The 25,437-nt window shown below is 36.6% G+C and overlaps 1 protein-coding gene and 1 long non-coding RNA gene across 4 annotated transcripts in view; both read right to left on the bottom strand.

Moving 5' to 3' along the window:
• Positions 1-832: 832 nt before the first annotated feature.
• Positions 833-9,119, bottom strand: LOC147844504 (uncharacterized). The gene is made up of 2 exons (XR_015492152.1): positions 8,846-9,119; positions 833-1,519 (listed from the first exon to the last, which is right to left on the bottom strand). It is a non-coding gene; the product is annotated as an uncharacterized LOC147844504 (long non-coding RNA).
• A 5,569-nt stretch (positions 9,120-14,688) lies between these two features.
• kntc1 (kinetochore associated 1) overlaps positions 14,689-25,437 on the bottom strand; it is a 77,249-nt gene continuing 66,500 nt past the window's right edge. For all 3 annotated transcript variants that reach the window (XM_087254298.1, XM_087254296.1, XM_087254297.1), the window contains 8 exons: positions 24,875-24,931; positions 22,364-22,418; positions 22,170-22,233; positions 20,812-20,941; positions 17,909-17,998; positions 17,631-17,785; positions 15,068-15,170; positions 14,689-14,933 (listed from right to left, as the gene is read on the bottom strand). In XM_087254298.1, coding sequence (XP_087110424.1) covers positions 14,883-14,933; positions 15,068-15,170; positions 17,631-17,785; positions 17,909-17,998; positions 20,812-20,941; positions 22,170-22,233; positions 22,364-22,418; positions 24,875-24,931 — 705 coding nt within the window. In that variant the 3' untranslated portion in view covers positions 14,689-14,882. The remainder of the gene's footprint in view (positions 14,934-15,067; positions 15,171-17,630; positions 17,786-17,908; positions 17,999-20,811; positions 20,942-22,169; positions 22,234-22,363; positions 22,419-24,874; positions 24,932-25,437) is intronic.

Raw genomic sequence — 25,437 nt, 5'->3', positions numbered from 1 at the left:
TTAATAACTGTGATGGTTGGGTTTAGGTTTAGGAAAGGTGTAGACATTAATAACTGTGATGGTTGGGTTTAGGTTTAGGGAAGGTGTAGACGTAAATAACTGTGGTGGTTGGGTTTAGGGAAGGTGTAGACGTTAATAACAGTGATGGTTGGGTTTAGGTTTAGGGAAGGTGTAGACATTAATAACTTTGATGGTTGGGTTTAGGTTTAGGGAAGGTGTAGACGTTAATAACTGAGGTGGTTGGGTTTAGGTTTAGGAAAGGTGTAGACGTTAATAACTGTGATGTTTGGGTTTAGGGAAGGTGTAGACGTTAATAACTGTGATGTTTGGGTTTAGGGAAGGTGTAGACGTTAATAACTGCTATGTTTGGGTTTAGGTTTGGGGAAGGTGTAGACGTTAATAACTGAGGTGTTTGGGTTTAGGTTTAGGGAAGGTGTAGACATTAATAAGTGTTGGGTTTAGGTTTAGGGAAGGTGTAGACGTTAATGTCTGTGATGGTTGGGTTTAGGTTTAGGTAAGGTGTAGAGGTTAATAACTGTGGTGGTGTGGTTTAGGTTTAGGGAAGGTGTACATGTTAATAGCTGATGTACAGCAACATCCAGCTTGGCATTAGCACCAGCATGACTGGCATCAGCACCAGCATGACTGACCTGGTTGTCCATTTAGGGACTAGCATTTAACTAGCACCATTGCTCAAAACGTTGCCCTGTATTTCATCAGCATTACAGCGGCTGGCTGTAGTATTGATAACCTAGTAACCAACAGTAAACAAGGCAAGTTTAAAAGAGAGATCTGATTAGTCATGTGGGTGTAAATCTCGCTACATTTACTATTTTTGCAATATAGGTGGTTTTTATTTTGAAATTTGGCCTTTTCGTCACTCGTTTCTCCTGCAATACATCAAAATGCACATAACCGGGATGATTGAAACCCAGCTGGTGACTGAAGGTGAGGTGTGTGTGCTTGTACAGGGAGTTAATAGGTTTGGTTAATGAGAGTAAGGTACAGGTAATTAATACTCGGGAGACTGATCGTGGAGTGGGCATAACAGTGGAGTGTGGTGTATCCTTGACAGATTAAAGAAGAACCATTCTTTCTGATGTAATACTCTAAAGAAGTCAAAGAAAAAGCTGAGAACCAGTAAAACAATGGAGTTTCATTATTTGAGTGCACTAGAACGTCATTCTAAATATACGTTTTAAAGAAAAAGTTGTTTGGAGATTGTCCGTTCAGTTTATGGAGGTAATTTGCACAGATATTCACAAAGAGACTGTTATATGTCCAGAGTGTGTGGTAGATTGTGAAGAACACATCAGGCCGAGAGTCTCATACCTCTGCAAACAAGGCAGGCGAAGCTCTCCTTAGTTGTGCTGCCCGCGGTGTTGACTTGGTTTCTTTCCCTTGAGGCCAGTGCAGTTCTCAGAGTGTGACAGCAACATTCTCATTCTCTAGACTTTGAGATGCCTTCAGCACCTCCACACACTTTTCCAAAATGTCTTGCAATCCAGCATTTTATTCTCTGTAAAAAAAGAGTATGGGGAAATACAACTGTTAAATATTGTTTGTTGATTCATTCATTCATTTTCTTGTCGGCTTAGTCCCTTTATTAATCCAGGGTCGCCACAGCGGAATGAACTGCCAACTTACCCAGCAAGTTTTTACGCAGAGGATGCCTTTCCAGCCGTAACCAATCACTGGGAAACATCCGCACACACTCATACACTACAGACAATTTAGCCTACCCAATTTACTTGTACCGCATGTCTTTGGACTGTGGGGGAAACCGGAGCACCCGGAGGAAACCCACGCGAACGCAGGGAGAACATGCAAACTCCACACAGAAACGCCAACTGAGCCGAGGCTCGAACCAGCGACCTTCTTGCTGTGAGGCGACAGCACTACCTACTGTGCCACTGCTTCGCCCTTAAATATTGTTTGATTGTATTAAATATTACATACAATTAATTTTTATTTTGCTTAATTAAAGACGAGCACAACCAAAAAATATTCATGTTTAAAGCAACAAAAATACATTTAATAATTAATCAAATGAAGGCAAACCAATAACCAGGGCCAAACCAAAAACCAGACGTTTTTTTGCTATTTCTGCGAAGAATTTTGGTAAAAATCTGCGGATTTCTGCGGAATTATTTTGGCAGTATCCAGCGGAGTATCATAACTAAAACCCTAATATATTAAATAAAACGTAATAAATTACAGAATAAAAACTGAATAAATTCAGATTTACACATTTACTCAAGTAAATAAATAGAATTAATAATGGGCTAAAAATCTCCAGAAATCTGCGGAATTCTGCACGTGCAGATTCCGTGTGGGCCTACCAATAACTCTAGTGTTGGCGTTTAAGCCAGGCAAAGCTAATAAGCACTCTTTTTTTCTAGAGTGTTGTCTATGTTAGTGTAAATCTTATAAATTGCATACAAATGGTTTAACATCTCTTTTCTTTTAACTTTTTTGCTTAAAGGGAATGGGAGATGAGAATCTGATTAGTTTATGCTCAAAACACACCAAGAACTCGTTAAGAGAATAAGCTCAACCCTGTTAGACCATGTGCTGCCGTGCAGAGCATATTTTTCCGTGGATTCAGACACGACATTAATGCTTTTACGCACTGCACTTCAGACTTTGCGCCTAGATCGCTAAAATTGAACCTTCAGTCTTTAGTCTTTTGATTAAGTTAAGATTAAGTTAAAAATAGTAAAATAACACAAAAGTACGGTGATAACAGTTTATAGTTTAGAAGAAAAAACACTGATGTTTATGGTAAAGATTAAAATCACTGTCATATGCATTTAAATTGATGCTTAAAAATGAAAGTTGTAGGCAACAATTACATTATTTAACCTATAGACGGTGACAACCAGCCATCAAAAATATGCCATTGAATAATTCTTCAAAAATGATCATCTAGCAATGAAACATGAAATATTATGAGTGAATAACTGAATGATTTATTGAAAATAGGACTAAAAATAAATATGGGTTGTACAAATTACAATGTTAGATTTATACATGTAGTGTTATCAGCAACAGTGGTAGTAACAGTGAACTTTTCACAGTATTAAATATTTTAGTTTATTTTTATTCAGCTGATTATTTCCTCATTTTATTTTTAATTAAATTACAGTTTTAAGTTTTGTTTGTTCAAACCAAAAGTTTTTTGCAGCACTGGTTTTGTGATAAAAGGAAAGCAAACTACATGTTTCTCCTCCCCTATTTGGTCGACCCAAAAAATGGTCCAATCAATGACTAAAAAACATAATGTGATCCAAACTGTGAGATTTGTGATTTCTTTTGTGTGAGGAAGTACTTCATTAACAGCTGAGCAAAAGCCTTGATCCATTGCCCACTCAGAAAAATCACATTAGAACTAGTATTTGAATGACTTTATTGCATCACATGGAGTACTGCAATATCTTAATTATGACAACACAGAGGATTCTGCCCACATATTAGGATTATTTTTTATCAATTCCATTGCCTTCAACTTCAATCTCAGGAGCAAAAGATTTTGCTAGGTGGATTTAAGTTTCTCAATACCTCATAAAAGAAAAACATAGTGGTAAAAAAGGTCTGTACCTGAAACTCAATGGGTATTCATGAACCTTCTCATTTTTAGAGAGGGGAAATAACTTAATACTGACAGTGTCGATAGAATAAAATGCATTCCTGGCTGACTGCAGCCCCTTACAGAAAATGAGTGTCATTTTTCTTGCCTGTGCTGGGCTTTCCAGCATCCTCATCCACGAGCTGAGAGAGTGATGACACTCACAGCATTTTCAATAAGGAGGAGGGTGCATCTACTGAGAGATTAACGCTGTTTGCTGTAAAGGTCACCACAGCAAAACAGTTCAAAACCATCAAAATCTACAAAGAGATTCATAATCACAAGTGGTCAAAGTAGCTAATTTTTTAAACAAAATAGATTGCACCTCTTCAAGCAGGTCTCGGTACGCTTATTTGGTTCACTTTTGCTGCGCACTCGAGTATGATTGCTGCATTCTCACCTGCCCAAACGAACCGTACCAAAAGGAGAAATGAACTCCAGTGCGATTCAATCGAACTAAATAGGGCAGGTGTGAAAGCACCCTTAGAGTGCTTTCACATCTGTAGTTCGCTTCATTTGGTCCGTACCAAGAGCAATAAATGATACATTGTTGCATTTTCTGCCGTCTTCAGGTCGTTTTCACACCACACTGCTGGCTTTGGTCTGAACCAGTTGAAACGAACCAAAATGCAGTCATCTGACAAAATCCACATCTCTCATTGGCCAGATGTTGTTGAACATATTTCCTAAACTGCTTATTGATTGGTCAGAATTCACGTGCAGGAAAATGCCAATGAACTCCCGCAGGTAAACAAAACCTGCAGTCACGAAATGTCGTTTTTACTCTGGAGAGACGACTGCGCTGACTGATTGTATCCCTGCTTTAGACAAACTATACATTTGGAGAATGAAGCGCGGCTGTTTTAATGCATCACTCGTCACTTCAGGAGGAGGCGTGAATTAATTTAGCTAAACTGCGACATGGCCATCTTGCGGAAATATTACCAACGATCCATCAGGTAATGTTTTCCCCTTTCTCTCTGTTGGTAAAGCGCTGTCAACAAATATTTTTCCTTCATATCCCATAATGCACAGCGCATCAGCCTACGGCAGCTGAATTAGTCCAAAAGGCGCAGTACTTCTTGCGGTTGGTCCTGTTTAAGTACGGATTATATTCTCACCACAAATGAACCGCTCCAGGGTTCGTTTGAAAGCGTACCGAGACCACCTCTTCTAGCAGGTCTCGGTACGCTTATTTGGTCCGCTTTTGGTGCGCACTCGAGTACGATTGCTGCATTCTCACCTGCCCAAACGAACCACACCAAAAGGAGAAACAAACTCTAGTGCGATTCAATCGAACTAAATAAGGCAGGTGTGAAAGCACCCTTAGGGTGCTTTCACATCTGTAGTTCGCTTCATTTGGTCCATACCAAGGGCAATAAATGATACATTGTTGCTTCTTCTGCCGTCTTTGGGTCGTTTTCACACCACACTGCTGGCTTTGGTCTGAACCAGTTGAAACAAACCAAAATGCAGTCATCTGACAAAATCCACATCTCTCATTGGCCAGATGTAGTTGAACAAATTTCCAAAACTGCTTATTGATTGGTCAGAATTTACGTGCAGGAAAATGCCAATGAACTCCCGCAGGTAAACAAAACCGGCAGTCACAAATTGTTGTTTTTACTTTGGAGGGACGACTGGGCTGACTGATTGTATGCCTGCTTTAGACAAACTATACATTTCGAGAATGAAGCGCGGCTGTTTTAATGCATCGCTCGTCACTTCAGGAGGAGGCGTGAATTAATTTAGCTAAACTGCGACTTGGCCATCTTGCGGAAATATTACCAACGATCCATCAGGTAATGTTTTCCCCTCTCTCTCTCTCTCTTGGTAAAGTACTTTTTGCGGTTGGTCCTGTTTTAGTACGGATCATATTTTCACTACAAACGAACCGCTCCAGGGTTCGTGTGAAAGCGTACCGAGACCACCTCTTCTAGCAGGTCTCGGTACGCTTATTTGGGGCTTATTATTATACGGGTGCTTTCACACCTGCCTTATTTAGTTTGATTGAATCGCACTAGAGTTTGTTTCTCCTTTTGGTGCGGTTCGTTTGGGCAGGTGAGAATGCAGCAATCGTACTCGAGTGCGCACCAAAAGCGGACCAAATAAGCGTACTGAGACCTGCTAGAAGAGGTGGTCTCGGTACGCTTTCAAACGAACCCTTGAGCGGTTCGTTTGTGCTGAGAATATGATCCGTGCTAAAACAGGTTCAACCGCAAAAAGTACTGCGCGTTTTGGACTAATTCAGCTACCGTAGGCCGATGCGCTGTGCATTATGGGATATGGAGGAAAAATATTTGTTCACATCGCTTTACCAACAGAGAGAGAGAGAGGGGAAAACATTACCTGATGGATCGTTGGTAATATTTCCGCAAGATGACCATGTCGCAGTTTAGCTAAATTAATTCACGCCTCCTCCTGAAGTGACGAGTGATGCATTAAACACTGTTTTCCAGCCGCGGCCGCACTTCATTTTGGTAATGTATAGTTTGTCTAAAGCAGGGATACAATCAGCCAGCGCAGTCGTCCCTCCAGAGTAAAAGGTTTTGTTTACCTGCGGGAGTTCATTGGCATTTTCCCGCACATTAATTCTGACCAATCAATAAGCAGTTTAGGAAATATGTTCAACAACATCTGGCCAATGAGAGATGTGGATTTTGTCAGATGACTGCATTTTGGTTTGTTTCAACTGGTTCGGACCAAAGCCAGCAGTGTGGTGTGAAAACGACCCAAAGACGGCAGAAGAAGCAACAATGTATCATTTATTGCGCTTGGTCCGGACCAAATGAAGCGAACTACAGATGTGAAAGCACCCTAAGGCAGGTGTGAAAGCACCGTTAAACACTAAATACTGAACAACACAGTTTTTGTCACAATGATCTTTTATGTAAAGCTGCTTTGACACAATCTACATGGTAAAAGTGCTATACAAATAAAAGTGAATTGAATTGAATTGAATTATGGACATGCGCAATTTCAATACATTTTCAATTAATCGCACAGCCCTACACACAGCCAATGAAAAACACACACACACAAAAAAGCCTGAAACATAAGATCTTGTTGTTCATGTTAGGAGAAAGCAGGCTTCTCTAAAAATAACTGATTCTATGTAGCTAAACTGTTCTTACATTTCAGTGTAAACAACCACACATCCGCGCTAAGTTGTTCTCTCATACCGTTCTCCCAGAGGTAGAGAAACTGCTCTCCCACAGTATCCAGCTCCCGACTTATAATAGAAAACATGTAAATACAAACAAGTAGCGCATGTCATAAACTGCTACCTCCCCGGGGACCAGTAAAATATGTATTCTGCACTATTTGGCTAAATCAAATACTTTAAAAAATATGTTTTCAGCAAAGGACAGAGGGAAAAAAGACTGCTTTGCACTTCAAACATCAAGCACTTGAAAAAACTGGAGCAGATTTTCTGCGTTATCCTCCTCTTCGTTCCCAAGGGACGACTGCATCTCAGAGTGCTCTCGACACGTCACCGCAGAGACATTAAAAACTGTTGTCAGAGGAGTGATCAGAAGCGCTGGCATTTGATGTGATGCACAAATAGTCCCACCGTGACACTTGTTAAAAGTCCATTGAATTCGAGCACCCTCGCTAACACCGTCAGAGTTATGTGCAAATGTTACTGACAACAAAGGATTTTTTTAATGTTATTCTGTCATGTGGTTGAGAAAAATCACAAACATTTTTAAGGTAAAAAGTTGGTTTGTTGTTGTGGGTGAGCATTTATGCTTCCATCTAATATAGCTGTGAGAAATGTTATTTTTGGATTTAACCGTTTTCCCACTTGAATGGATCTGGAAATGCTTTTCAACCACTTTTATTTTCCTCCGCCTGCTCAGTTTCATATACTGAAGCAATGGATGCCATTTTCCCCGCATGCGATGACATTTTAAATAAACCTCCCTGGCTTTCTCGTGTCTTTTAAGTTCTTACTGTCTCACTTACAACTGCTAGTCACACATCTTTATACTTGGTTTTTGTGCCAACGCAAAAATCCACATGTGGAAAAAGTGGTATATACACTCACTGGCCACTTTATTAGGTACACCTGTTCAACTGCTTGTTAACGCCAATTTCTAATCAGCCAATCACATGGCAGCAACTCGATGCATTTAGGCATGTACACATGGTCAAGACGATCTGCTGCAGTTTAAACCGAGCATCAGAATAGGGAAGAAAAGGGATTTAAGTGACTTTGAACAAGGCATAGTTGTTGGTGCCAGACGGTAGTATTTCAGAAACTGCTGATCTACTGGAATTTCACGCACAACCACCTCTTAGGTTTACAGAGAATAGTCTGACAAAGGAAAAATATTCAGTGAGCAGCAGTTCTGATAGCGCAAATTCCTTGTTGATCAGAGGAGAATGGCCAGACTGGTTCCAGCTATTAGAAAGGTAACAGTAACTCAAACCACCACTCGTTACAACTGAGGTCTGCAGAAGAGCATCTCTGAATGAAGAACACGTCCAACCTTGAGGCAGATAGGCTACAGTAGCAGAAGACCACACCGGGTGCCACTCCTGTCAGCTGAGAACAGGAAACTGAGGCTACAATTCACACAGGCTCACCAAAATTGGACAATAGAAGATTGGAAAAACTTTGCCTGGTCTGATGAGTCTCGATTTCTGCTGCAACATTTAAATGGTAGAGTCAGAATTTGGCGTTTCTTATGGCTACATCCAGCAGGATGACGCACCATGTCAAAAAGCGTGAATCATCCTTGACTGGTTTCTTGAACATGACAATGAGTTCACTGTTCTCAAATGGCCTCCACAGTCACCAGAGCTCAATCCAATAGGAGCACCTCTGGGATGTGGTGGAGAGATTCACATCATGAATGTGCAGCCAACAAATCTACAGCAACCATATCAATATGGACTAAAGGCTTTGAGGAATATTCACGGTATCTTGTTGAATCAATGCCACGAAGGATTAAAGCAGTTCTGAAGGCAGAAAGGGGTCCAACCCGGCATTGGTAAGGTGTACCTAATAAAGTGGCCGGTGAGTGTAATTGACCGTGAACACTGCTTTGATACTTATTGGCTGCTAAAATGATTTTTTACTTAGCTGAAATTACATTCAGGAGACAGTCAGAATGTGTGATTATAAAACTAACTTTCGTTCAGTTGTCAAGCGAATCAATGAGCCATCAGATGACTTCAACAACTGACAAACACAACTTTCATTTTTACCTCAGAGAAGACAGTGCATGCATGGATTCTTCTGTGCTGTGGCGATTTCACCCTTGATTTTTCGCTGCTGTGTTTATGTGTGTCTTTCAAACGGTAAGTCCGTTTGAATTAACGCTACAGTAAACTGTAAACGCCCGTCATTTAGACCAGACCAACGTGGCTTCTTCACTCAGCGTTATAATATAAGCATGTTTTTTTTTTTTTGTACTTTATCATAAACTCGACTCACCAAAAAGACTGTACAAGCACATCGGTCGCATTTTGAAAATGGCGCAAGTTACTAGTACAACGACGTCGCACATGGCTCTTCCAAATTTTACATTATTACTACCAAATGAATAACAAATTAAATAAAAATAATAATGTTGCTCGTAATTAAATATATTAACTGAACAATTTAATTGTCATATTTACTGTAAGATAAATTTGAATGATTTTTTGATTAAAATAATATTACTTACTGCCCTTGTTGTTGTGAGTTTCCTCTAGTTTCCCTCACAAGTTGAAAGAAACGTGGTATAGGTGAATTGGGTAAGCTAAATTGTCTAGTGTTTGTGTGTAAATGAGTGTGTATAGATGATTCCCAGTGTTGGGTTGCGGCTGGAAAACATACTGTATGCTGGATAAGTTGGCGCTTCATTCCACTGCGGTGACCACAGTTTAATAAAGGGACAAAGCTGAAAAGAAAATGAATGGATAATATTACTTATTCTATTAATATTGTTAGTATTACATAATATTATTACCTACTAAATAAATTTCAAATAATACGCACTCTGTAATTTTTTCGTGTATTTTATTAAGACGTACATCCTAAAGCTTATATAAATAGTTCTATTTTCACCTGGGGATACTCATCCCGAGGCCCTCAGATTATGCAGCGCCACTGATTCGATCCAAGACCAGCGACGAGATGATCCCAAGGTTTCCATATCCTGGACCAGGCCGTATCCTAAGCAGCTGCTGTGGTGGTCATGTAGGAATGGAGAGCATGAGGCTGATTCCTGTGATGCTCCAGGGACTGACGAGTCTTCGCTGAGGTCCAGCTTCCTGCCTCCTGTGCCTTGTCTACAGCTCTGCACAAGACAAATATACAATAACCGGTGACTTTATTAGGTACACCTTACTAGTACCAGGTTGGACCCTTTTTGCCTTTAGAACTGCCTTAATCATTCATGGCATAGATTCAACAAGGTACTAGAGACTTTGCTCCATATTGACATGATAGCATCACGTGGTTGCTGCAGATTTGTCGGCTGCACTTCCATGATGGGAATCTCACGTCCCACCACATCCCAAACGTGCTCTATTGGATTGAGCTCTGGTGACTGTGGAGGCCATTTAAGTACAGTGAACTCATTGTCATGTTCAAGAAACCAGTTCGAGATGATTTGAGCTTTATGACATGCTGCGTTATCCTGCTGGAAGTAGCCATCAGAAGATGGGTACACTGTGGTCATAAAGGGATGGACGGTTGGTTTGAAATTTGCGCCAAGCAGTTGGACAGGTGTACCTAATAAAGTGGCCGGTGAGTGTATAACCAACTTTACCTCAATTTAATTTTTTAGATCCTCCACTGTCAAAAATTAGTGGAGGTGAAGCATGCTTGCTAAGTTTCTAAAGTCATTTGATGTGACCTATGTGCTGCAGGATCCTTGACGTTGTCTTTAGAGTGAGGGGTTGAAATGGTCTCAATTGAGCGCATGGGCAAACCGTGAAATTACCCTGACAACAAAAACCTCCATTCATTCCACTCTTACCGAGACCAGCTTCTTCATCAGAACGCCACATTACAACACTCCTCCTTGGACTACGCCAACCCCGTATCTATTCCCTTCTTGTTGTCTTCACCTTCCCCTTTCCGTTTCAGGTTTTTGTGCACGGAGTGGAAAAGATCATATTTATCAGCTGTCAGACTCTGGCAGTTCTGAGTTACGTGAGGCAGAACAGCATAAAATTATCATACACAGGCATGAAATTACAAAACCGCCCGGGGACACCTAAAAAAAAAATCGTATTTCTTCCCTTCCCACCTACAGCTCCAAAAAGATGGATTGATTATAATAGAAGATCTGCAGTAGATGCAGAGCTGTAGTGCTTTAGTTTGATTATTAATGTTATTCTCCCATTTTATCAATGCATAGGCCAAAAGACAAGAGCACTTCTGATTTAACACAGGATTTATTTGTGCAAACATAAGATACAGTTTTGTCTTATTTTGACTTCTTCGTCATCATTTGTTTGACCTTTGCAGGGATGGGTTTTGATGTTGTAACAAACGATTAACTTCTTTCTCGTGATGTTTAATTTCAGAAAGCAGAAAACGTCAATAAAAATATATACAAATGGTGGATTGTAAAGATCACCTATTAGGCCCCTATTTACAAGATGTAAAATAAGTCTCTGATGTCCCTAAAGTGTGTGTGTGTGTGTAGTTTCAGCTCAAAATACCACACCAAAAATGTGTTATAACTCTTTAAAAGTGCACCTTTTAGGATTTGATCCAAATTGTGTAATTTCGGTGACTGTCACTTTAAATTTAAATGAGATTGTGCTCTTTTTAAAAGAGGGAGGAGCTACAAATGGCATTGCATCAGCATACTGGCAGATTTAAAAACAAGATTAGCATCCTATGCTAATGAGGGAGCGATCGTCGCAGTTGGGTGTATTGTGTTCTACAGTAACGCGTTACTGTATTATAATTAAATTTGAGGAGCGCAGTGATGTAACGAGTTACATTTTAAATTTGTGTAATTTGATTACAGTTACTAAAGTCAGTGTAATTGCGCTACAAATATAGTTTTAAGTACGCTATACGCTACTGTATTTGAATACCGGTCATATGGTGGTACTTGGAGGGACAATTTTTTCTGAGGTAGTACTTGATGAAAAGTTTTTGGGAACCACTGTTTTAATTTGTTAAAAAAAAAAGAAACAAGTTTGGAAAAAGTTTTGGGTGAAGTCTTTAAGTCTTTTAAATATGTCGAGCAGCTGTGATCAACCCATTGTAATGTTTTTCAGTGAATATTAAATCACTCTCAGAGCTGCCGTTTATTTATACTTTTATAAGTAAATTTGATGTAAAAAGTAATTTTAAAGTAATTAGTAATCTGATTACTTTTTACATAAAGTAATTCGTAATATAACCAGATTACAATTTTCCAGTAGTAATCAGTCATTTGTAATCTATTACTTTTTTTTTTTTTTAAGTAATTTACCCAACACTGCTACTGACCGAGAGATCGTTACTTATGGGCAGGGCTTTCCCCCTCTGATGACATGTACAAAGTGAGAATGTCATGTGTAATTATAAAAATACAATAAATTTTTTTTTTTACCATAAGAAGCTGGTTATATCCACACACAGTTTACACACAACCCCTTACAAATGTTATTTCTGCATAATTTTGCACAGCTTTTTCATTTTTTTGCTGAACTATCCCTTTAAAGAAAAATCTGCGATCAAATGAAATCTCTGTGTGGTCACAGTTGTTTCTATTAGACAGCAGTAAATGGAGAGCAGATAATTGATTTAGCAAAATCACACAGATGATTTCATGCTTAACTTGTCATTCTTAGCATTAGCATTCAAACCAGTCCAGACAGGCTCTGTTTTAGTACTGGTCTCTGTCATACACACTGAGTAAAAATGTAATTAAATTACATAAATACATAACACACAAGTCAGTCTATGCCTTATATACACTTTCCATTCTCAATCGCCCTCTCTATCTGGCTGTCACTCTCTCTCTTTCTGCCTCTTCCTGGTTTTGCCTTGCTGCTATGTCTCATTTGAATAATTCAGTATAGTACTAGTATTCTCCAGGGTTTCACCCAGTGTGGCAGCCAAGCTAGAGAGAGAGAGAGAGAGATGGTGAAAAGGTGCAAAATAGGAATGGCAAATGCCACAGTGAGGCTTCCTTGCCTGTTGTTCTAATGAGCCACAGGAATATATATATATATATATATAGCCCAATACACACACACGTGCGCACACACACACACACACACACACGTGCGCACACACACACACACACACACACACACACACACACACACACACACACACACACACACACACACACACACACACACACACACACACACACACACACACACACACACACACACACACACACACACACACACACACAGAAAGAGATATTTAAATTGTCCTCATTCTATTTGACAACAACTTTAACCTTTAAAAAAGATCACTACACCTTGACCCTGCCTGTTCTCCACTGACTTTCTTTAGAATCAATCAAAAGGTTGCCATTTTTATCTGTTCCGAACTGTTTCTTGAAACTAAATAAAATAGATTAAAAGTTGTAATTAAAATAATTAATCAAATATATCAAACCCAGTCTCAGTGTAAAATTCTACCAAGACAGGGAGGAAAATTCAATGCTCCACTATGGAAGAAAATTTTAAAAAAATAATTAAATGTGAAGCAAGGTTGCCAGGTTTTTGCAACAAAACTAGCCCAATGGCCAGTAAAAAAATACATTGAAACTACCCAATGGCCAGTTGAAAATACACCAAAACTACACCAAAACTACCTATTGGCTGGTCAAAAATACACCGAAACTAAAACAATGGCCTGTTGAAAATGCACAAAAAAACAGCCCAAATGGCCAGTAGAAATAACACCAAAACTAGCCCAATGGTCTGTAAAAAAATACACCAAAAATAAAAGTAGCCCAATAGCCAGTCGAATAAACACCAAAACTTAAAGCAGCCCAAAGGCCAGTCAAATATACACCAAAACTAGAACAATGGCCAGTCAAGTATACTCCAAAACTAAAAGTAGCCCAATGGTCAGTCGAATATACACTCAGACTAAAAGTAGCCCAATCACCAGTCGAATATACACTAAACTAGCCCAAAGGCCAGTCGAAAATACACCAAAACTATCCGAATGGCCAGTCGAAAATACACAAAAACTAAAAGTAGGTCAATGGCCAGTCAAAAATACACCAAAACTACCCCTCTGACCAGTCGAATATACACCAAAACTAGCCCAATGGCCAGTCAAATATACACCAAAACTAAAAGTAGCCCAATGACCAGTCGAATATACACCAAAACTAGCCCAATGCCCTGTTGAATATACACCAAAACTAGACCAATGGCCAGTCGAATATACACCAAACCTAGCCCAATGGCGAGTCAAATATACACCAAAACTAAAAGTAGCCCAATGTCCAGTCGAATATACACCAAAACTAAAAGTAGCCGGCTGCCCAATCAAATATACACCAAACCTAGCCCAATGGCCAGTCGAAAATACACTCAAACTAAAAGTAGCCCAATCGCCAGTCGAATATACACTAAACTAGCCCAAAGGCCAGTCGAAAATACACCAAAACTATCCGAATGGCCAGTCGAAAATACACCAAAACTAAAAGTAGGTCAATGGCCAGTCAAAAAATACACCAAAACTACCCCTCTGACCAGTCGAATATACACCAAAACTAGCCCAATGACCAGTTGAAAATACACCAAAATTACAAGTAGCGCAATGGCTGCTTGAATATACACCTACTAGCCCAATTTTCAGGGAAAATAGGCAAAAATTAGCCCAACAGCCAGTCTAAAGTAAGTGTTTATATGAATACTAATACATACTGTTTCCAAAAATTTGAGAAAACTAAAATATCTGAACAGAATACAGATAATGACAGCAACTGACATTTGAAAATGGCTAAATGTATTGGCGAGATTGTAGAAAGCTTTCATTACTGTTTTCTTGTATTGAAAGGTATAACACCATGGTGTTTGAAGGAGTTTAAAAATCTTGCCACCTTTTTAAAAATTGTACACAAAAAATGTTCACATTATTGAAAAAGGCAATATCAGTTATTTTTATTTGGGAAGCAGATAAGTGCCAACATTCACAATTGTGTTTAAATCCATCAAACATAAGAACTGGAATATTGTCAATAATAGTGATGATTCTCAGTGTAAAATAACACATAACATTTGTGGAACTGTACTGAGTGAAAACACTACAAAACTGCTCAAAGAAATAATCTTAGGTCACTGTTTGCGTACCCCTGGATTCTAGCACCTTTTCCAATAAGTCCTGTCAAAAAAAAGAAAAGAAAAAAGAAAACATTTTTATCTACAACATCAATAAACATTCCTTTCAAAGATTTATCAAATACATACAAACACATCTGTTCATTCAAATAAAATGTCAACTTTAGGATGAGTTACCCTGACAGGATCAGAGAAAGGGTCGCTCACAGGTGCCGTTTTCTCTCCTTTCAGATTTCGGTATTGCAGATATTCATTAGCAAAGGAAATGGCCTCATCTTCACTATTTAGAGAGAGCAAAAAGATAGCAAAAAAATAAATAATTCTATTTTTGCTAGAAACAGGAACAAACTTCATGGTGCTGGCACCACAGGCGTACTGCAATGGGGAAAAATTCACACAAACAGCAACAGCGTTGAAGTGTGTGAATGGCATCTGGCACACTCGCTTTTATAAAGTTGTACTGAAGGCTATTTCATTCTCACACAAACACGCACACTACAAACAGTAAGATTTGTTATGTTTTTTTTTTTTAAAGTCAATTATGTTTTCTTTTCATAAACCAGCATTATAGCAGTCTACATTAAGGTCAAAGGTCCGGAACAATTGATATTACATAACTTGTTTTTAATAAAAATCTATAACATGCATCACAAGTCAACACTAGAAATGAGCGATACCACAATTTTTTAATTCGATAAGATACCGATACTTTTTGTTAACATTTTTACAATAACGATATCGATACCACTTTTTTTCTAAATAATGTTAATAAAAAAAATCATTACATGTAAATATTCATACACGCACACACAACCATATTGCATATACACACTGCATACACATAAATACAGTATATACACACTGCACAGATACACACACACACACTTGTATTTATTCACGTAATGGTAATGAGAAAGAGAGTTGATTTGTTATTCTGATTTATTATTATACTATATATTATAATACTATTATTTGATGCTTACTATATATATATATATATATATATATATATATATATATATATATATATATATATATATATATGTACGACTTATTGCGATGCAAAAATGTCACAATATGCATTGTGGTGTTATGACGATTTCATTACGATACGACGTCCTTTTTCTCTTATTAGTTGAGCTGTTTGCACTAGAGCTATGTTCCACCTGCTGTCACACGTGAGTTCAGATTGCAGCAGCAGTAATGTAAGCAGACCAAGATGAGTGGAGCTGAAATAGAGGATGGCCCATCCTCTCAAAATCAGATGTCTGGCAACATTTCGGTTGTCCAGTCATTGCTTTAGACTCGTCCGCTTTTTGACACGCATACTGGGTCAAACATAGCCGAAGTTTTAGTCTTCACAGTGATTTATATACTTTGCACAGCGACATGGATACCTCCTAATGTTGTTAAAAGAGTCACATACTGTATTAATAAGGTACAATTCACCCTAAAATATCATTCTGTCTTCATATAATGATGTATTGGCAGCCGCAAAATCACACATGACGTGAGCTGACCGTGAGCTGTTACTACAGAGGGCGTCTGCTTCAGTGAACAGAACCTGCAGGTTGTGACGAACAGGTAAAAAAGTAGTAAACAACATTCAGTTTGTGGAACAGAGTGATCGTTCAGGAGCCGCGTGGGAAGTATGAACAGCAGTGGAAATGAAACGGAAAGCGTGCACATTATTTAAACAATCATATCGCATTTTAGAGTTATGATTACGACGAGCATGAACTCTTTTGAGTACAGAGGTACACAAATGCACGTCAACATGATACACTTGATAGCGCCAACATCAACGACGCCGAAGAAATAGTAAACCTGCCTAAACTGCTGAAAAGAGCCACGACTGTCCTGTATAATGAAAAGACGGCCACCCTGTCACTCATCATGCCCAACATGAAGACAGCCATCCATAAAAACCTCTCAGACAGACACACATAAGTTCAGGATTATTTTATAGAACTGCTGATTACCTGGAAATGTAATTTTTTTTTTTTTTGCAAAGCAAAGCCTTAAGCTCTTACTGTTAAATTCAATTGAATTGAATCATTTCAATCGTTTTTAAATTGTTTTATTTTCCAGAGACAGGCCTGTTTAATTTATTAATTGTTATATATTTATTTTCTTAAAGAAGGTTCAGTTTAACAAGTTGAAACAAAAGAAATACATAAAAAATTGTTTACTTGGTAATTCAAAATTTTTTCAATAAAACTTGCATTTCAGTTTAATTTTCAATTTTTATTCCAAATATCGTGATACATATCGAATCGTGAACATTATATCGTGATACACATTGTATCGTGAGCTGAGTGTATCGTTACACCCCTAATATATATATCAGGCCAGTAACAATCCCAAGCATCTCTCAAGCTGACCCCGGGCCATCAGGCAGTCCTTACTGTTGAGCCCTGTATTTATTTTTTGATTACAGAACAAACAATCATTATACAAAGACTTGCCTAATTACTCTAACATGCCTAACTAATCTGGTTAAGCCTTTAAATGTCACTTTAAACTGAATACTAGTATCTTGAAAAACATCTAGTCAAATATTATGTGCTCTCATCATTGCAAAGATAAAAGGAATCAGTTCTTAAAACTGTTACATTTAGAAATGAGTGCAAAAAAATAGCTTCAATTTTATGTAACACAAATGTTGTTAAATTAAATGTATAAACTGTGTATGCATTTCAACATTATTTATTAAAAATTAGACGTAGGACCAACTAACCCTTTTTGCTCCACAAGGCAATTCAGCAGCTCCAGCACTGCTTCAGAACGACCCTTCGAGATCAAGTGCCTCTTCAAATAAGTGAAGTGTTTGGTCTTCAGCAATGTCTGGGATTTGCCGTTTTGACAAAGAAATGCAAACACTGTCTCTCTAATCTGCAGATAAAAGAACACATGAATAAATACATGCATGCATAACATTAGTAGTAGTTTGCCATTTTAAATGACTATAGTATAATGTATAGAATAGACTTGTTTTAACAGAATAATAGGGGTAACCTGTGAAGGAATGCCAGCTAACTCTCCGGTAGCCATGCTTTCCTCGGTCTGATCCAGAATAAGAGTAGGATTACAGGACAACAGGAAGCTCTTATTTAGAAAAAAAAAAATATATATATATATTATTTTAGTATTGTACAAACTGAACAGAAATCTAAAGTATTCAGGTCACAGATCAGTGAAAAGGGAGAATTTAGAGAAAACCGAACAAAAATACAACTAAGCATTACCCTCAAAACAAGATTTAGGATTTTTAGAGAATTAATATATATAAACAGGGTTCAGTGTATTTATATGCCATTGCAAGTAAGCTGATATAGCTTCAGTTAGCTTTTTTTAGGCTGTAAAGCACCATTTAACATAGTGAATATTATGTTATGATTTAATTTACTGCAGAAAAGTAATGCAAGAAGAACAAAGGCAACTTTCAAACGGATAAAAAAAAAAATCTGCCTAAAATGTTTTCTCTACATCTGCCAGCCATAAAGAAAACATTTAATATTCAATCTCTCTTTCCAAAAACCAACTCAAACCTTTTTGAATAACCTAATGAATAACTTAATATAAGCAGAGTGTATAAAATGACTAACAACTATGACTACTTTGTGATTACTAAATAAAAAATATCCAAAAAAAAGAACAAATATATTGCAATAACACAACATGAAATGATTCAAATGTAACATATTGCCAGTAGATGGCAGCACGTCCCTGTCTTTATGACTTGTTAACTCAGTTGATTCATTCAAAATGGCTGATTCATTTCAAAATAAAGCAAGTGACTGTTTATAAACCAAGTTAAATTGTTCATTTAAAAAGAGATCAACTCAGGAATAAATACTGCTGGTTTTTTTTTTATTGTGTTTGGAACTACTTTTGTTGATGAGACTAAAATATCTAGAGTTTAAGATATAGCTTACTTAAAGGGGTAGAGCTCCAAAAATTAAAAATTACTCACTATTTAATCTCCCTCAAGTTCTGCCAAACCTTTATGAACTTCTGTCTTCTGTTGCACGCAAAAGAAGATACTTTAAAGAAAGCTTAAAACCTGTAACCATTGACTTCCATACTAGAAAAAACAAATACTATGGATGGAAATGGTTACAGGTTTCCAGCTTCCTTCAAAAATATTTTCTTTTGTGTTCAACAGAAGAAAAAAAGGTTAAATAATTGATCATTTTAATTTTTGGGGGTAAACTATCCCTTTAATACTAACATCTTGTTTGTTGAACTGTTGTATAGGATCCCTGATCTCACAAGAATTGATATGTGATAGACATATATAGTATGAGCTATTCATGATCTTAAATGAGTCACTGGGGTCATTCTTTAGTGTGATTTGATTTCAAAATACTGTTCAATTAGTTAATAGGTAAATAAAAAAAATTATAATAATTTTTTTGTGGGTCATGTCTGCATATCAATTTTACTTCTCATATTGCTCAGACCGTTGTAAATAAAAAGGCTATGATGCTGTAGTTTGAGCAGACTGCTTGAATAAGCTGCATCATAATAATTTGTTTAAAATAGGGTTACACAATACAGGAAAAAATATGGCATTGTGATTTTTGGTTTTAGTGCAATACATATTGTGACATGACTACAAATTGACCCAGATTTGAACTTGAACAGCTTTACAAAAAAACAAAACAAAAAAAAAACATTAATTTAGACTGATTGAATGACTGTAGGTGAGTGAATCGTGCATAAAATATATAATAAACAAATTAAAAGCATAGGTAAACACAATAGAGCAAATATAAAAGAATATGATGCAATAAAATTATATTTTTCCATAAAAGGAAGGTTTTTTTTAAAGGAGTTTTTGTCCTATCCATCAATGACAGCGACACCTGAAATTTCTATTTTACAAATAGTTCCTTTTTCTGCGACATCGCGGCTGAACAACAGTATAAAGCACTATGAAATAGTGCTGAAATATGAAATATGCCATGTTTTCCACCCAGGTAATCCAGGGTCCTAAAATATAATTAGGTCAACTGGCAGTGGGCAGGTTATAGAGACCCAAACAAAAACAGAAATTCCACATTTTCACAGAAAAATAATTGATGTTATCATTTGTTTTTGTTTTTTTCCAGATAAACCAATGTTCACTTGAGCAGTTCCAAACTTGTATGAGTTGCTTTTGCTGTTGAAGAAAAGAGAAGATATTTTGAAGAATGTTGGATAAAAACATTTTTCAAAATATCTTCTTATGTGTTTAACAGAAGAAAGAAACTCGATGTTTAATCAATTGGAGCGTGAGTAAGTGATGACAGAAGTTTCATTCTAGGGTGAACTATCCCAGTTGACCAATTAATAAGAGTAAGTCGCTAATCTATTGGAGTAACCCTACTTCTGGCATAGGCTCAAAGTGACTTATTTCCACTAATTAGCATGGGCGTTTAAAGAGCAGATGAAATCATTTGGGCTCTCTTGATCTGGAGTATGATTGTGTCACTGCTCTCATTAAGATAGGTGGATGCATTCAATCACATTAGATAGATCAGTGAATCCAAACTAAACCTGCAGAAGGAATTTTCTCTTTTACTGGTGCGCACAGAAGCCCAATTCTCAGCTTGTCATTTGTAGCCTCCAAGCCTCATAAATTAATGCTTGCAATTACTTTTAGTAAGATATTGGTGAAGATTATTAAAGGCTTAACACTGAATTTATAGAGTACTTGATAACTTTTTTGAGCTCGACTCTGCTCAACATGTGCTTTCACTGTCTGGGTAAATGCATTCTCCAAATGATCTCCTTTAGGGTTGTATGTGATTTCTTTGACGACAATACAATAAGAATTAGAACTTTATTGTCAAAGCGTAACCAATTAAATATGTTCAGATTGTGACCACAGATTGTATTAGCATTTACCCTATATTAACCCTATGTGAACCTACTTGAATCTGGGGTTCCTTCTTTTTGAGACAAGGTATCAGCAGAAGTGTCCCCAAAGAGAAAGCCTGCAGGCTGAACTGTGAAAACCGCTTGGCAATGGCAACCAGGTCCAAAGTGAATAAAAATGGGCATCTTAAAAAAAACACACACACACAAACAACAACAAATAAACAGAAATAGAGCTCTGAATACATATACATTAAAAACAGGACAGAAAAATATAAGCTAATCCCTGATAAACATTACATTTTATTTTGGAGAATGTTGGAAACCAGCAGCCATTGACTTCCATAGTATTTTTGGTTGCTACTATACATGTCAATGACTGCTGGTTTCCAACATTCTTCAGAATATCTTGTTTTGTGCTCAACAGAAGAAAGAAACTCAACAGTTTAGAACCACTCAATTTGAGAAAATGGTAAGGAAATTTTAATTTTGTGCGAACTGTTCCTTCAGTGTTATAGACATCGATCCTGATTGTTCCAAAATAAATAATACACTCTGCCGGGGGATTTTTCTATGGGTTAAATAGTGAACATGAGTTAATCAAGAGTTAAATGGATAGCTAATTGACAACTTCACATAGATCGTCCTATCAAAATGAAAATAAATATATTCAAAATTTGACATTCAGTAGATTTCGAAGAGTACATTAGATTTTGATTTGTGATTTGCATTGTTTTGCCATGTTAGACCTTTAAAAAAAATCTAAAAGCTAAATAAGATTGGTCTTCGTTGAATGCTGAAGATGTTTTGTTGTCTCATCTGGACCAGGGGGCTCCCAAACTATTCAGCCCGCGACCCCCAAAAAAACAATGTCAGTGATTCGCGACCCCCATTTTTCAAGGTGGTTATACTGTAAATACGTAAAGTTGCAGACACAACTATAAGCATATATAAACATGAACATACTGACAACACAAAATGCAACAGTCTATTAACCATTTAATGTTTTTTATAGTCGTTTATTAATTTAATTAAATTTTTAAAATAAAAATTAAAGGTTGATTGCTGATTTTTATTCGAATGTTGTTCTGTAACGCAACTTTCTTCTGTGGGTTATGAATAAAATATGATAATTCAAATGGTTTAATAAAATTAATTTGAGTTTTGGAAATCACCAAGCGACCCCTTGTCATTTTTCCGCGACCCCCACTTTGAGAACCACTGATCTAGAAATCGGTAATCATTTTATATTTACACCAAAAAACACACAAATCTTTTGTGGATAAAATGTAATTTAAAATAAGTGTAACTCGCATATTTGTATGCATATAAGCAAGTTCCCTGATAAATTTACAATCTATCAGCCCCACACTTTTCTCATTATTAAAAGAAGAAAAAAAATACATCAACTTACTTCAAAAGCAAGACAAATGTCTTATACATAACCATGTGTTGTTGAGGGCTGAGAGGAAGAGAGGCTGTGAAATGATAATCAAGGCAAACAGTAAAAAGCACATAAATGTAACAATTGTGGATTAAATAATGAAATTAATAATGAAATATCTGTGCAACATTAATGACACATGTCTAAGTATCTTCTTTTTTTACCTGTCAAGAAAGGGGCTTGAATCACACTCCGCCAAATTCTAGAAAGACTTTGTCCCTATGGGAATACAATATTAAATAAAAAACTAAATGAAATAATTCATATAAGATTTATTATGTTATACTGCCTCTATTGAACTCTACTGTTTCAAATTAAAATAAAATCAGTTTAAATCAAGTGGTTGTAAAGTATTTTTCATTATACATGTCATTTCAAAGCTGCTTTACTGAATCAAAACAATTATAACTCTTTAGAAAAAAAAAAAAAAACATTAAAAAAGGCAACAAAAAAAAAAAGTCTGAATTTTTTTGACCCACAATGCTAGAAAACATGTAACAAGACAAAATAACAATTATGGCTATGATTTTGGAAACCCCTCCACCCTTTTTTGTACATGTTTTGGCTTAATTTATTTTCAAACTACAGTAACTAACTAACATCACTTACATTTATTATTTAATATGCATATACACTTATTTGATGTTATTTATTTATTCTGTTGATTTATTTTATTTTTATGTCAACGCTGTATTTGATATTTATCTGCGTTATTTAAAAAAAAAAACTAAAATTAAAAATAAATAAATAAATAAATATATATATATATATATATATATATTAGGGGTGTCAAAATTTATTGTTTCTTCTATGCACTGCGATGCAGACGGGGACAATCCGATATTGGTTCAGTAATAATCATAACCGGTTATTATGTACTGACGTCATATATCTCCTTTGCACGACGTTGCAGTACAATACTATGGCGAAGAAGGTGAGGGCGACTAAATAAAACGCTCCTACTACTTAAAAGGTAGATAATTATGCACAGTTCAACTGCATGTGAGTTTGCTGGAAAGTCTTTCACTGACACAGAAGTGAAACAGCACACGAGCCGCTGTCAAACTCAATCTCTGCCTCTCTCTTTCTCTCTCACTTTGTACATTTGACCCGCTGGCGCGTTTATAAGGTAAATTTTTCTTTCCTCTTGGCTGTTAAAGCAATACTTGTGGGTCCAGACACGAACGTGCCTGAGGTGCAAGTTTTCTCCACTGTCTATTATGGATTACCAGTGATAACCGCGTATTATGCGCATATAGACTGTAACCGCAGCTGTTCTTCCCGCAGCACTCATCGGTGAACAGTGTTTTCAATTCTAAAGCCGATTGCAGCCCTTTCTGTTGAGCGGGTGAAGACAATCACCAATCATAGGGGTATAAGACCTCATTTGACAGCGCTCAAAAAGCAAGCATAATATTTACATAGAGACTACAACAAATATCTTTTACAACTGTATTTGCTGAAATAATAATAATAATAATAAAACTCAGCGATGGTGTTATCAAGAGTTTCAGAAAAAGGAAAATAAAATTTGTGAGACTGATAACGGCAGCCCGAAGAGAGAAACACGTCAAATTTACTCTCAGCTTCATAGACGCTGCATTACAAACACCTCACATAGGCGGCAATTATTTTTTTGTATTTTGCTATAAAGATGATATAAGACATACATAAACGCATATAAATGTTCCTACGTTTTTTTTTTATCTAAATATTTAAAACTGTCAAGGATTTAAGATTATGATGACCATTAAACGAGTCATAACAGGCTTTTAAAAAAGGGTCAATTGGTTGCAGGAGATAATTGATCTATGCCAAGCTAAACTAAGATAAAAGTTCTCCCACCAGACCCAGAAATTGGCTGAATGGATTCAAAAATGAAAAATCTCAATAGTTGAACTCTAGGGGAATAGCAAATTGAGCCTACTTTCAAAACAAGTGGATTGTTCCTTTAAAGACATATCTCTGTAGCCAAGCTTTCACATAATGTGTCTAATTTCTTCATACAGCCCTAACCTTTAACAGGCATTGGTACCAGGCATGACTGACCTTTTGAGCATACAGTAGGTCATCATTAAAACAAAAAACTGAAAAGAGTGGTGTCAGAAACATAATTGAACCTAAAAATAATTATCAAAGGGTTAAAGCAGACAAATGTTCATTTTTGCTTGAACTGTTATAAGCCAATTTTTTTCCGCTTGCTTTCTGTTTTCACATCCAAAACACATCCTGAGGTAACTGCAGCTGCAAGAAGAACATTACTTTGACATATAAACCTCAAATTAAAAAAATATTTTCGGTGCTTGTTTAAACTACTTTTGTAAAATGAGCTGAGTCAACACAATTTTTGAGGTCGTCTTGGAAACGATTGAATTGTTTAAATTTAATATACTTAAATTTGCAAAAACAATTAAGTTAAACTGTGTGGAATCCAGCATTTTTTTCCTGATAACCTTATTACATTAATTGTAAAGCTAAATTTCTTTCTGTGAGGCTGCTTTAAAATAATATGCATCATAAAAAGCATAAACAAACATTGAACTGAACTAAATGGAAAGAAGATTCCAATGCAATGTTTGTTCTACTGAAAACGTGTAGCCTACATGAAGAAATGTGCTAGATCTACCCTTGCCATAAAATGAGTATAAAGAACAAAAGTAGTAATAAATGATCACCTCTAAAAGGCTGGGCACAGCAATGAGAGCTTCAAGAACCTTCTGCAAGTAGCTTGTCTATAAAAGCAAATGAAGAAACATTTGAATTAGCAATGTTAGCAACTTATACACTACAAGAAATGCTGTAACGTTCAGCCCTGAATTCTCTCTATTACATTTATGATTCGAATTTAAAGTATATACAGAAGTCACAATTATTCGTCCTGCTGTGAATTTTCAAATACTTCCCAAATGATGTTTAACAGACTAAGGAAATGTTCACAGTATTTCCTATAATATTTTTTCTTCTGGAGAAAGTCTGATTTGTTTTATTTCGGCTAGTATAAAAGCAGTTCTAGAGCAGCATGATTCTGGCTAAAATGAAAATCACGATTTTTTTGCTTAAAATAAAGATCACGATTTTCTCACGATTCTGTATATGTAAAATAAAGGTATGGTAAAAACAAACATATGGGCACAACATCGATAATAATATTATGTGTAGGTCTACTGGTTTCTATAAATAATTCTATTCTACTTATAATAATTATGATGTTGGATTATTATGTTTGAGATATATGCTT

This window comes from Danio rerio, chromosome 5, assembly GCF_052040795.2.
Source record: "Danio rerio strain M-AB ecotype USA chromosome 5, GRCz13ab, whole genome shotgun sequence".
NCBI classification, from domain to species: Eukaryota; Metazoa; Chordata; class Actinopteri; order Cypriniformes; family Danionidae; genus Danio; species Danio rerio.
Note: the sequence above shows the minus strand (reverse complement) of the source record. Positions and strands in the feature narration are given on the sequence as shown.